This window comes from Prionailurus bengalensis, chromosome C1 (assembly GCF_016509475.1).
Source record: "Prionailurus bengalensis isolate Pbe53 chromosome C1, Fcat_Pben_1.1_paternal_pri, whole genome shotgun sequence".
In the NCBI taxonomy this organism is placed as follows: domain Eukaryota; kingdom Metazoa; phylum Chordata; class Mammalia; order Carnivora; family Felidae; genus Prionailurus; species Prionailurus bengalensis.
In genome coordinates this window covers 63,453,201-63,466,408 of record NC_057345.1, presented here as the reverse complement: position 1 = coordinate 63,466,408, position 13,208 = coordinate 63,453,201, and the positions used below count along the sequence as shown (strand labels likewise).

At 38.9% G+C, this 13,208-nt stretch overlaps 1 protein-coding gene across 1 annotated transcript in view; it reads right to left on the bottom strand.

The window, feature by feature from the left end:
• Nucleotides 1-11,543, bottom strand: part of ACADM (acyl-CoA dehydrogenase medium chain) — a 33,008-nt gene extending 21,465 nt beyond the window's left edge. Inside the window, exons 1-6 of the mRNA XM_043575299.1 lie at nucleotides 11,071-11,543; nucleotides 6,982-7,069; nucleotides 3,800-3,897; nucleotides 3,610-3,679; nucleotides 2,221-2,321; nucleotides 1,517-1,597 (exon numbers count right to left, since the gene is read on the bottom strand). Coding sequence (XP_043431234.1) covers nucleotides 1,517-1,597; nucleotides 2,221-2,321; nucleotides 3,610-3,679; nucleotides 3,800-3,897; nucleotides 6,982-7,069; nucleotides 11,071-11,100 — 468 coding nt within the window. The 5' untranslated portion in view covers nucleotides 11,101-11,543. The remainder of the gene's footprint in view (nucleotides 1-1,516; nucleotides 1,598-2,220; nucleotides 2,322-3,609; nucleotides 3,680-3,799; nucleotides 3,898-6,981; nucleotides 7,070-11,070) is intronic.
• Nucleotides 11,544-13,208: the final 1,665 nt, after the last annotated feature.

Sequence of the window (13,208 nt, the reverse complement as noted above, 5' to 3'; positions counted from 1 at the left end):
ATAATTTTTTACCCTATTTCTAGTATTATATATGCTACACGATACAATCTAAATTTTTACCCAATTCTTAGACAATACTGAGAATTAGTCTCCTAAACTCTCATTTGTTGAAAAGTTACCAATTAAGAGATTTATACAAATGTTTTTATTAAGCAGTTTGCCTAAAATTCAGGTACCTAAAATTAAAAACATTGATTTAAAAAAAAATTTTTTTTTTAACGTTTTATTTATTATTGAGAGACAGAGAGACACAGAGCGTGAGCAGGGGAGGGGTAGAGAGAGGGGGAGACATAGAATCTGAAGCAGGCTCCAGGCTCTGAGCTGTCAGCACAGAGCCTGATGCGGGGCTCGAACTCACAAACTGCGAGATCATGACCTGAGCCGAAGTCGGTCGCTCAACCAACTGAGCCACCCAGGCGCCCCCAAAACATTGATTTTTAAATGTTACTTTCTACTCTTTCAGACCAATTTTTACCATTTACCTCAAACTAGTAACCATTTACTCTATTTTGGGATCACAATCACACTGTAGATTGAAAATATATTCAACTGATAAACAAAAGAAGTCAAATTCCTTATGTAAAAACTTTCAAAATAGATCTTCTGTGTGTGTGTATGTATAAATATCTTTTTATTTTTTTATTTTTTTATTTTATTTATTTATTTATTTATTTTTTTAACGTTTATTTATTTTTGGGACAGAGAGAGACAGAGCATGAACGGGGGAGGGGCAGAGAGAGAGACACAGAATCGGAAACAGGCTCCAGGCTCTGAGCCATCAGCCCAGAGCCTGACGCGGGGCTCGAACTCACAGACCGCGAGATCGTGACCTGGCTGAAGTCGGGCGCTTAACCGACTGCGCCACCCAGGCGCCCCGTTTTTTTTTTTTTTTTTTTTTTTTTTTTTTTTAAATAGACTCCATGCCCAATGCAGGGCTTGAACTCTCGACCCTGAGATCAAGAGTCACATGCTCTACCAACTGAACCAGCCAGGAGCCCCTATAAATATCTTTTTTTGATCCAATTTAAAAATTAGTTGAGTAGTGCCCAGAGAATGAAATAAAATCTATAAACATTCTCAAGTCATTCAATCATTCAACAAATAAAATGATTAACTTTTCAGTCCCATTAATTTCTAATTAGTTCAAAAGACTACTAGTTCAAACATCTAGTGTCGTACGTTCAATCTGAACTTCCTGACACAATCACTCAGTTCTTGAACTGCAGAGTGCTCCATTAAACAGGTATTTCTTTCCTGGAAATGAGCTAGGAGATGATAATGACATTTGTCTGGAACCCCAGAAACATCCTAAATAGACAACTTTCTCTTGAAAATAAGCAAGAGGATTATTATGACACTTCTCTTGGCATCCCAGAAACATCATTATACCTAAATATGCTGCTAACTTCTGTCTTAATGTGTTCTAGCCCAGTGTATACACATTGATTGGAAAGGAGAAATAGTACCCTTGTTCCCTTCTTTAAATGTGGAAAAAGGAGCAGCCGCACATACTCACACACATCAATGGCTCCTCAGTCATCCTCCCCAAATACTTCTTTTGTTGTTGATCATTTCCAGCAATGATAATAGGCATTTGCTACCACAGAAAAGTGACATTGAAAAAAGCAAGATATTTTTATTAGGTATGTAAATTTAGAGATTCTATAATTCAAAACCAGAGAACTACTTTTTCCCAAGGGGTAAATCCAAAGAACTGGCCTTTATTCTTCCTTTAAGACAGTTAAAACCATGAGGAAATAAATCTGTTAGTCCAGTATTTTCATAAAAGTTATATAGGATTTGTCAATATAGTATGTAAAAATCTACTGTAGTAACATGCACAAAGAATTAAATTTAGGATAAGTGATGTGGTATATATGATCAGGTCTCTTAAGAATTGCTCACTAAATTCAGCACTGCCAGCAGTGGCAATAAGCCATCCTGATCCTTCTCCTGAATGCTGGTTTTTGGCCTTGCCCTTACCTAAAAACTGCCACTGAAGCAGCAGCCAAAGTGTACAGTTTCCCCACAAGGACAGGGAGGACTACAAGTACGGAGACAACAGGGCCAGAATGATCAATTCTGGGAATAAGAATTCTAGCCTTCACTGCAGAATCTTGTGTTCATTTTAAAGAAGATTGTGTTGCACCAGCTAACCTAACCTAGCATTACTATCTCATTAACACCTGAGTTATACAATTAATTTTCTAAGAAACTTACCCCCAAAGAATTTGCTTCAATACAAGTCTGAACCCCTGTACATCCATAAGCCAATTCTTCAGTAATTAAACAAGCATCAAAAATTCCAAGTCCAAGACCTCCTGTAGTATCAAAATGTTTTAAGGCCCATTATAATGTGTAGTATTATCTCATCAGAAATAAAGGTGAACTATTTTAATTTTTTTTAATGTTTATTTATTTTTGACAGAGAGAGCACAAGCTGGGGAGGGGCAGAGAGAGAGGGAGACACAGAATCTGAAACAGGCTCCAGGCTCTGAGCTGTTGGCACAGAGCCCAGCGAGGGGCTCGAACTCACAAACCATGAGATCATGCCCTGAGGCAAAGTTGGATGCTTAACTGACTGAGCGATCCAGGAGCCCCAAAGGTGTTATTTTAATTAACAAGAAACTAAAAAAGTGTTCTGGTTATCACAGTAACAAATTATATTTATTCAAAATAAGTTTTAAATATTTCAAAAAATTTTCTATTTGTAATCTGCACCTGTCTACCTGTTTCAACTGGATTTTGTAAAAACTTGATTCAACTGTACCAAAACTTTGGCTCTTTTACCTGAAGGAGTGACAACCTCACAGGAAAACAAAGTCTTAACAAAATGTAAAATCAAAGGTAGAATTAATTGCAACAAACTGACCAACTCTAGAGAGAAATTACCAACGTTTAGGGATAAAGTTATAGTTGAAACCAGTTTAAAAAAGGAAAAATGCCTCTAGGTATTAGTACAAGGTTTCTAAAAGCAGGCAAATACTGAAGTCTAAAGAGAAAGATAAAGGCAAAAAGCCCTTTATCATAAATGACTTACATAAATGGCAACTAATATTTGAAAGACTAAGTAGAGTTTTGCAATTTCTTCCTATTCATATACATTCTAGGATTAAAAATGTGAACAAAGTCGGGCTCCTGGGTGGCTCAGTCGATTAAGCATTGACTCTTGATTTTGGCTCAGGTCATGATCTCAAGGTTCATGAATTCAAGCCCCTTATCAGGCTCACGCTGACAGTGGGGAGTCTGCTTGGGATTCTCACTCTCTGCCCTTCCCCCACTAACTCGCTCAAGCGTGTAACCTCTGTCTCTCTCTCTTTCTCACAAAATAAATAATCTTAAAAAACAATGAGAACAGAGGCCCCTGCGTGGCTCAGTCAGTTAAGCATCTGACTTCAGCTCAGGTCATGATCTCGCAGTTAGTGAGTTTGAGCCCCGCAATGGGCTCTGTGCTGACAGCTTGGAGCCTGGAGCCTACTTGGGATTCTGTGTCTCCCCCTCTCCCTCTGCCCCTCCCCCACTTGTGCTCTGTCTCTCTGTCTCTCAAAATTAATAAATAAATGTTAAAAATAAATAAATAAAATGTAAAAAAATGTGTACAAAGCTTACCACAACTCCCTGGAATGTGTGTATTCATTAAACCAAGTTCCCATGCTTTTTTAATTAGGGGCACAGGGTACTACAAGGAAAGAGAAAGGTAAGGAAAAAAAAAAGTTACATTAAAATCTAGATAGTTCAATTGTATAATCTTATAAAAATGTAAAAACAACTTTTTTCTCCTTAAAATGAACATAACTACCTCGCCAGTTTTATCATACTCTGCAGCAACTGGGATTACTTCTTCCCTGGCAAATTTACGAGCAGTAGCTTGAAACTCTTTCTGCTGTTCAGTGAGCTCTAAAAGAAAGTCATTTAGAAAACATTAAAATAAGACAATGAGCTGAGGAAAAAAGTCCTATGATATTAGTATGTAAAAATTTATAATGGAGTCTTTAATCCTTGATTAACCAGAAAGTCCACAAATAAACCACAAAGACCACAATGCACTTTCAGACTAGCAAGATTTCATTGTATAATATAAACAAATTTATGTCAACACAAGTACCAAAGGAGGTAGGTTAAGATTTCTAGCTTTTACCAAGGGGTAACAGACATAAACTCATTTTTCTCTTCCAATTCGTGAGGGTAAAAAAAAATTTGTTTTTACTTATTACTAGTTCCTAAGCAGATTTACCAAACGTTTACTAACACTAAAATGAAACTAATATGTAAGACATGCTCTGATCTCAAGAATCAGTCTAGGGAGATGAGACATGCTCGGTGAGACCATAAACCAGCAAAACTTGTTCCAAAATGTAAGGGTTAAATTGTAGTGTTAGGGCTAACCTGTAGCCTTGAGAAATAACAGCTTTGTTTTAACACTGTAGGTTAAGAGATAACAGCCTTATCCTATCATCAATCAAGGGAACAAAAGTTCAAGGAAAATCAACTGGATTAGTGTTTGATTAGATTGTGGCAAGGGCATGTCTGAACTGTTTCCAACCCCATCTGGGAACTATTTCTTTGTTCTGTTTCCAGGTGAAGATAAGACGATGTGGTAGGCTATAAAAACTCTGTATCCTGGCTGTTCCAGGCCACACTCTGATCAAGAGTGTCAGTCCCAATCACTCGGCCTTACCTCTCACTGCAATATACTTTGTTGTGACTGTCACTGGTGCCCGTAGCATTCTGTTTCAGGAGTTGTGTGGATGCAACACAAAGTATCATGTAAGAATCCCAACACTATAATTTCAAATTTTACTCTTCCTTTAAACTGAGATAATTTGAGGTTATAAAATTAGCACAAAGCAACTAGTAAAATGTGGGACTGTTTCTCAAAAGTTAACAATAACATAAAACTCTAATTCAATTACATAAAATATGAGGTTCTGTTGTTATAAAATTAATGGAGTGAATAAGGTGGCTGGACTGAGGACTGGAGCCAGTCATTTGCATTTTTTTTCCCTTTTTTTTTTTCTATGTAATTTTTTTTCCAGGCATAGAATTCACTGATTATTCACTTACATACAATACCTAGTACTCATTAAAACAAGTCCCCTCCTTAATACCCATCACCCATCTGGCCCATCTCCCAGCCACCTCCCTCCAACAACCCTCAGTTTGTTCCCCATCATTAAGAGTCTGTGGTTTGTTTCCCTCTCTTCTCTTTTTTTCCCCCTTCCCATATTCATTTTTTTAAATGCACACTGTTACAGGGTTTTAATGTGATTGCATCCAACATCAAAGGATAGGTAAGATTCAAAAGAGATAGAGGGTATTTGGGGCAAGAAAAATAAGAGCAAAAGCAAAGAGATAAGAATGAGCAAACATGCTCAAGACTATAATCATTTGTATAGGGATGTGAGAAATAAAATGTAAAAGACATGAGAATTTTGGTGTTGAATCGAATAGCCTTAAAATCAAATCTTTCATTTTATAGATAAGGAAACAAAAGCCCAGAATGAGGAAATGATACCCCCACAGTCTTATAATGAGTTAGCAGTAAAAGTATACATAAGAGTTTCAGTCACTGTTCTCTACATCACAATTTTTTTTTTTTTTAAGTTTATTTACTTTGATGGGGGTGGGACAGAGAGAGGGAGACAGAGAATCTGGAGTGGGCTCTGTGCTGTCAGGGCTCAATCCCTCCATCTTGAGATCATTGACCTGAGCCAAAATCAAGATTTGGACACTTAACTGACTGAGCCACCCCAGTGCCCCACAATTTACTTTTAACATTGGGGCCAGCAGATACTAAGGTTATAGGTGAATAAAAAGAGAGGGAAGGCAGAGACCTAGTTTGTATTATTTATTGAGAACCTACTTAAATACAGTCATGCTGTACTAGGGATTTTACATATATATTAATCTTAAAATAAATCCTGTGTTATAGACATTATCTCCATTTTATAAAGAACTGGATACAACTGCTCATAGACGTTATCTCTATTCCTTTTCTTAAGTTTCTCAGCCTCCTTCCTAAATACTATATCTATCTCATCCAGTTACCCAGCATACCACCACAGATTTCTCCTGCTGGTGTCTTGCTACTGACTATGAATCTGTATGTGACAAACTGAAACTAAATAGTACTTATACTTAACCTATGTTAGTAACAGAGTAAGAAAGAAAACCCAGTGGCCCAAGCTCCTATCCTCACATGGCTTGAAATTTTTAATTCTAAAATACGTTATAAAGAAGCTAAAAATCTTAAAAAATAAAAAACAAAAACGGATAACCCTAGAGAGCTTTGAGTTTGTCATTTGTATCTGGTTAGGAGTTAGTTATCTGAGCTGCCTTTTACCTATTTTCTGAGATCAAGAAACCAAAGATAATGGATTTCAACTAAAAGAAAGGTAATAATTTTGAAGGAAGAAGCACTTTAGGAGACAATGGATGCTAAAAATAGCATCCATTTTTTTGCCTAGGGTCTTCATTTTAGAGAGGAAAGGGGAAGAGAAATCTTACTACTTTCCCCTCCAACACCACATGACTCCCTGATCCCACACTTTAAACCTATCAATTGGCATCAAAACTGCAGTGCAGATACAGCAGGGCCAAAACAGGCTTTGGCTTATTAGCAGGAAGCTAGCACTGTCTATCTAAATGTTCAAAATATATTTTTTGCATTCAAATTTCTAACTTGAAGACTATCTGTATCAGTAAATTTGTTGTTTATTTAGGGCTACAAACTTAGGGAAAAGGGCACAGATATATATGTCTCCTGCTAACGCAGATCTATGTGTAGGATATTAGGCTGAAAAAGAAAAGGAGATCAGGAAGAATGGGTGTGACTGACTGAACAATCTGTGGATGGTCACTGGCTCTATTCATTAGACATTACTACATGTTTACAAATACATATATTCCAGACAAATACATATACAGAGCTGCATATATACAACAACTATGTTTAAAATCAAAAGACAGAACAAAATATACCAAAATTAAATCCCAATCCTGGTTCACGTTGTAGGGCAGCTTTTGTATGCTGTGATCTCCAGTCAGAACGAGAAAGACTTTTTAGGACCTGTAAAGGACAATTTTATTAAAATAAATTGGATGAATTAAACATCAAATAAAAGAATACTGACAATTACAAGTGAGTACAGCAACTTGTGTGATTTATATTCAATAAGTCATTAAATGCCTTCAACTATAATTTGATTTGTACATTAAATAAGCCACATACCAGATGTCTGAACATGTATTGCAGAGATTTTTTTAAGTGATGAAAATAAAACTAATCAATAGTATTAAAGTGGAGTGTCTCTAAGACAAATAATAGTCAGGGGTAGTATCAGACTTAGGACCGCTTTTCTGGAAATCTCACATACAAGCTCTCGGACATCTGTGATTGAGAAGCTGGGGAGAGAGCAACAATAGGATGGTGTAGTCTATCAGCTTTGATACCCTGTCCCAGGTGAGCCTTGCAGGTATGCCTTTGGGAATTGTCCCTTGGAGGATTCCATTTTCTACTATTTAACAAAACAAATTAGCCTAAAACTAGTTCTATTTATTTTCTGCTGCTGTCTGTAAGCATTCTTAGAATAGTCTAAGACACACTATGGCAGTCACCAGTTTTGTAAATAAGATTTTATTGGAACACCATGTCTATTGCTACTTCTCCAGCATAGTTGTATAGTTGCCAGAAACCACATGGTCCACAAAGTCAAAAATATTTATTGTCTCTTTACAAAAAAAATTGCCAACCCTGTTCTAAACTATTAATAGGCTACTTTTCTTAATATCTGGAATATACTCATATTTCATCAAAAAAAGTATAATCAGATATACATGTATTATTCCTTTGCAATCCATTATTATACTCATGATAGTTGAATATACATAAAAGTAATCATTTGCATTTATTTAAGTTAATGGAAAGCATACTAGAACTCCCAAGTATATGTTTGAGGACAACAAAATCACACAGTTTACGCTTCAAAGTATTTGATGGAAATATCCATAGGCAATTCTAATATTCCAAAGAAAAGAGAAACTGAACAATATACTAAAAGATTAAGAACTAAGGGGTGCTGCTGGTATGCCTGGGTGTCTCAGTTGGCGAGGCATCCTACTTCGGTTCAGGTCATGATCTCATGGTTCATGAGTTCAAGCCCCATGTAGGGCTAGGTGCAGCACAGAGCCTGGATCCTCTTCGGATTCTGTGTCTCTGTCTTTCTGTCTCTCTGTCTCTGTCTCTGTCTCTGCCCCACCCCCACTTGCACTCTGTCTCTCAAAAATGAATAGACATTTAAAAACAAAATTAAAAAAAAAAAGAATGGTGGAAAGCCTCGCTGGCTCAGTTGGTTAGGTATCCAACTCTTGGTTTCAGCTCAGGTCATGATCTCATAGTTCCTCAGTTTGAGCTCGGAGTCCAGCTCCAGTGTCAGCCTCAGAGCCTGCTTGGGATTCTCGCTCTCCCTCTCTCTCTCTGTCCTTCCCCTGCTTGGAGACTCTCTCTCAAAATAAATAAATAAACTTAAAAAAAAAAGAACTGAACTTACATTTTTCGAAACCTGTAAAAACAAACCGTCTATTTTGTAGATGACCACAGCTTACAAAGAGAATCACCTACATTTAACATGACATTATGGATAGTCAAATATCGTGAATACCCTTTCAAAATAATAACACTTTATACAATTTTGAAAAGAATAACCAGAGTATAAAAATACATATTTTCTTTGCAATTTTCATTAAATTTATTTTGGCAGTAAAACATGGTTTCTCTAATGCATACTGTTCAAACACCATAGATGAAACCTGTAGTTGTTTACAGTCACATTCCACAATTAATTCACTGAATCTCCAAGTCAAGCCTAGGATTAAGGCACTATTTTTATTCCTATTTTGCCTATGAAGAAAGTGAGACTCAGAAAGGTCAAGTGAAATTGGACAAGGTCACTCTGCTATTACATAGTATAACCAGGATTCTAACTGCAGCATTTACTATAGAGAATCCATACCATCAACCACCTTGCTATCTGTTCTTTCAGTTTAAGTCTCCTATTCGGTTATTACATTCTAAAAAGAAAAATATCCCACAAAAATCAGACCAAAAAACTTGGCTCTTCTAAGTGTGTGTTTACATACTACTGAACAAAAATTAGACCTCACAAAATAAGTAAGTCTGCTGAGACTTTAAATACAAAAATTATTAGTGGAGGGGCACCTGGATGGCCCAGTGGGTTGAGTGTCTACCTTGATTTCGGTTCAGGTCATGATCCCAGGGTTGTGGGATCAAGCCCCACATTGGGCTCTACCCTTGGTGTGGAGCCTGCTTGGGATTCTCTCTGTCTCTGCCCCTCTCCCCCCACTCGCTCTTGCTCTCTAAAATAAAATTGAAAAATTAAAAATGAAAATGAAATAAAAAAGAAAATTATTAATGGATTTAAAATAATTTATAAAAAGTTTACATATTATTTTTCAGGAAAATATTATATAAAATATAAAAGTAGCTACACCCTGGGGACAATCCCCATCAATCTAATGATATAATAATGTTATCCATTTAGAGAGGTGGCTTAGTAGACAGAATATAGAAATTGTAGATTATTTGGATTTAGAATGCTTTGTGTCTAGACTCCCCAAGTATTTTTGAGACCCTGGACCAATTACAAACTTCCCTGTGGCTTCTTTTCAAACTTTGAAAATGAGGCTTTTCTTACTGGATAATTTGTTGAGATGATTAAAATAAGAAAATGTCTTGGAAGCATAATGCCATATAAATACTGATTTTATTACTTTGGGATCTCTGCCCAGAACAATGGAATTCCAAATCTCCAAGAGATGGCAACCTCAGTCAAGCATCAATTCTGCAATAATAGCACAACTATGTATTTTTAAAACTAGTTATGTATTTTTGAGAGAGAGAGAGAGAGAGCGAGCACAAGACAGCATTCGTGAGCAACCAGGGGAGAGACGCAGAGGTGGGGTGTTGGGGGACGGGGAAGAAAGAGAGAGAGAATATCCCAAACAGGATGGAGCCCGATGCCAGGCTGGATCCTACAACCCTGGGATCATAACCTCGGCCAAAATTGAGTCCTTAATTCAGCCAACTGGGCCACCCAGGTGCCCTCCCAGCACAATTATAATTAAACGCTTTCGCCCATTTCTTAGGAACGTAAGAATCTTAAATTTTATGGGAGTGTCAAAGATGAGATACAGCTGTGTAAGTTTTCTGGATCAGGTTTTTCTATATACCTTATTGGAGATTGAGAAATCGGGTCTTTTTTTTCTGGTGTGAGTTAAAAATAATTTTTAAAATGTCCAGATTTCTGCCTTCAGAGCCCATTAACGTGTATAGCAATAACAAATATGGGGCAGCAATCCATTAGAATTATTATAAATTCTAAAGCTACTTTTTTGGGGGCCAAGAACATAACTTTCTTAACTCAATTATTAAATACATTAAGTACCCCAAGAAGCAGCTGCTCTACTTTCCTTTTCCTCCGTAACTTTGCAAGCACTCAAGATACGAGTATCTGAAATCTGCACTTTCTATCATGTATCAATTGCATGATGACATTTACTTTATGATTTCTTCTTGGGCTGGAGGCATAAAGCCAGTAGAGAGTTTTCTCAAAATATACTGCAAAAACATGGCCTTTGCTCGTTCTGAGATGCCTGCCCAACTTAGACACAGTTTACTTTCGGGAAAGGGTGAGATTCCTGGGGGAATTATATAGAGAGTTCCTAGGCCAGAGGGAAAATGAAGGACATTCCGAAAAATGACGGCCTACAAAGAAACCGACGAGTTGCGAAGATGATAGGGCAAAATTGAAAGCCCGGACTGGATAATAAGAGAAGAGGGTAAGCGTGAAAGCAAGGCGAGGATCCGGACTTGAGGCCCGCAGCCAACGGTGACGTCAGGAAGGCCAAGGTGTCCGATAAGCTCCTTCCTCACCACAGCTTCCTACTCTCCCGGGGAAGCACCTCTTTTCGTCCCAAGCTTCCGCCCCCCCAGCCCCCTCCAAACGCCACAACCACCATTCCCCAACCCCACCGAGCCTTGCTGTCTCTCACCCCGCAGCATCGCCTAAACATCGCTGCCATGGTTGACTCTTGATCCTGCTGCTCGGTCTCCAATTCTCTGCGCAGCTCCGGGACTCTTAAGGGGTGCTCCAACCCAGAGGAGCGACACCCGTCTGGTCCCGCCCACACCCTGGTCCCGCCCGCTGGTGTGGATGTGGGTGGGGAGCGGGTAGCCTAAAAAGGGTACTGTAAAGGAAAAGGAGGATGGGGGTGGGGGGCTGCGTGCTCGCTCCGAGCCAGCGCGGACCAGTGGGATCTTGGGCGGTTTGGGAAAGAGTGTCTAACGACCTCCTTTGGCCGACGTGTCCCGAGGGGTGGTCCCGGAAGAGGCGTCCCTTCCCTCGGGCCCACAGAGTTTCGGCAGCGCGACCTTTCGAGGACGCGGAAGCCTTTAAGGCTCTCCGAGCGGGGCTGGCGGCGGGAGCTGGAGGGTGGACCCGCGCCTAAGGAAGAGGAGCGAGTGCGGCGCGGGGCCTGTTGGGAATCTGGGTGAAAGGGAGCGGCTAGGGTGCGCAGTCCCCAGCCAGTTCTGGTGGTAAGATGCTCTCCCTGGCCTCGTCCCAGAAACTTACCAATCCAGTTTTTTCTGCCTAAGTATTACAAGTACATTTTACTTTCGAAAGCTCGGCCGAAGCCATAGTATGTGCTGTGTTTCAGAAAACAAACGGGAAATCCCTTAGGTAAATTCGACCTTCCCGAATATTCCCGAGGCTATTTATTGCTACCCACGTGTGTGGATGTGGACCGTGTCCTTGGAAATAAATTGAGTTTATTTAAAGCTCCTGGCTCAGCGAATGAATGAATGTTGGACGTGAATGTCTGCCTGAGGAATTCTATTTAAAGTCACCCTCTCTTCCTGTTAGACCCTGAGTTCGCAGTGGGTAGGGTGTGATGTTACAGTGTTGGGGGATTTGTAAAGCTGTCCAAGGTTTGGCTAGCTTTTTGTGAAAGCTAGTAAGAACGCCACCGCAAGGAAGGAGTGTAAATGTTTCCCATAATCCCCAGGACTTTTCATTTTTATTGCTATCATCCTAGTTTAGGGTCTCATCACTCACCACTAAATCCTGTAAACTTGCTTAACAATCTTTTTTGCCTGATAAGTCAGGCCATAATCTCATTCTAATTTAGCTTTTCAGTTCCTATATTCTGTTATGGTAGTCCCCTACAAGAACCTTCTACCTTTTCATCTGGGGATTTATAATGTATTTATTGAGACTGGGCATAAGGCAGAATGTTAAGTGCTAAATTAAAGTACCAGGGAAATTCGGAAAAGGAAGAATTCAATTGGTCCTGGAATCATCAAGGAAACATTCAAATAGGTGAGTAAAACACAAAGTGGACTGCTAAAGTTGGGTAGGAGTTAGTAGAAAAAAAAGATTTGACTATGCACCTCTAGTTTTTAAAAAAACATTTTTTCTTAATGTTTATTTATTTTTGAGAGACTCAAGCATGAGCAGGGAGGGGCAGAGAGAGAGGGAGACACAGAATCCAAAGCAGGCTCCAGGCTCGGAGCTGTCAGCACAGAGCCCGACATGGGACTTAACCCAATGAACTGCAAGATCATGACCTGAGCCAAATTCAGACGCTTAACGTACTGAGCCATCCAGGCGCCCCTAATTTTTTCAATTTCTTATTCTGAACATTTAAGCACAATGAAGATGAGCAAAAAGTTCAAATCAGCCATATGATTTTATTACCTAGATTTAAAAATCGTTATTGCCCACTCGTGGGATTTAAAAGACAAAACAGATGAACATAGGGGAAAAAATAAAAATTGTTGTCGCACTTGTTTTATTCATGTGTGCGTGTCTGGTGTCATTTAGTTTTTGTCAGAACTGTAAGTTGTAAACATTAAGACACTTCATTTCTAGTGGTGCTTGCATGGCTCAGTTGGTTAAGCGTCTGACAGTTGGTTTCAGCTCAGGTCATGATCTCATTGGGCATGAATTCAAGCCCTGTGTGGGTCTCTGTGCTGACAGCATGCAGCCTGCTTGGGATTCTTTCTTTCTTTCCCTCTCTCTCTGCCCCTCTCATGCTCACGTGTATTCATGCTCTCTCTAAATAAATAAATAAATAATCTTTTTTAAAAGAAGATTTAAAAAAAGAGTTCTAACCAAAGTTTAAGATAA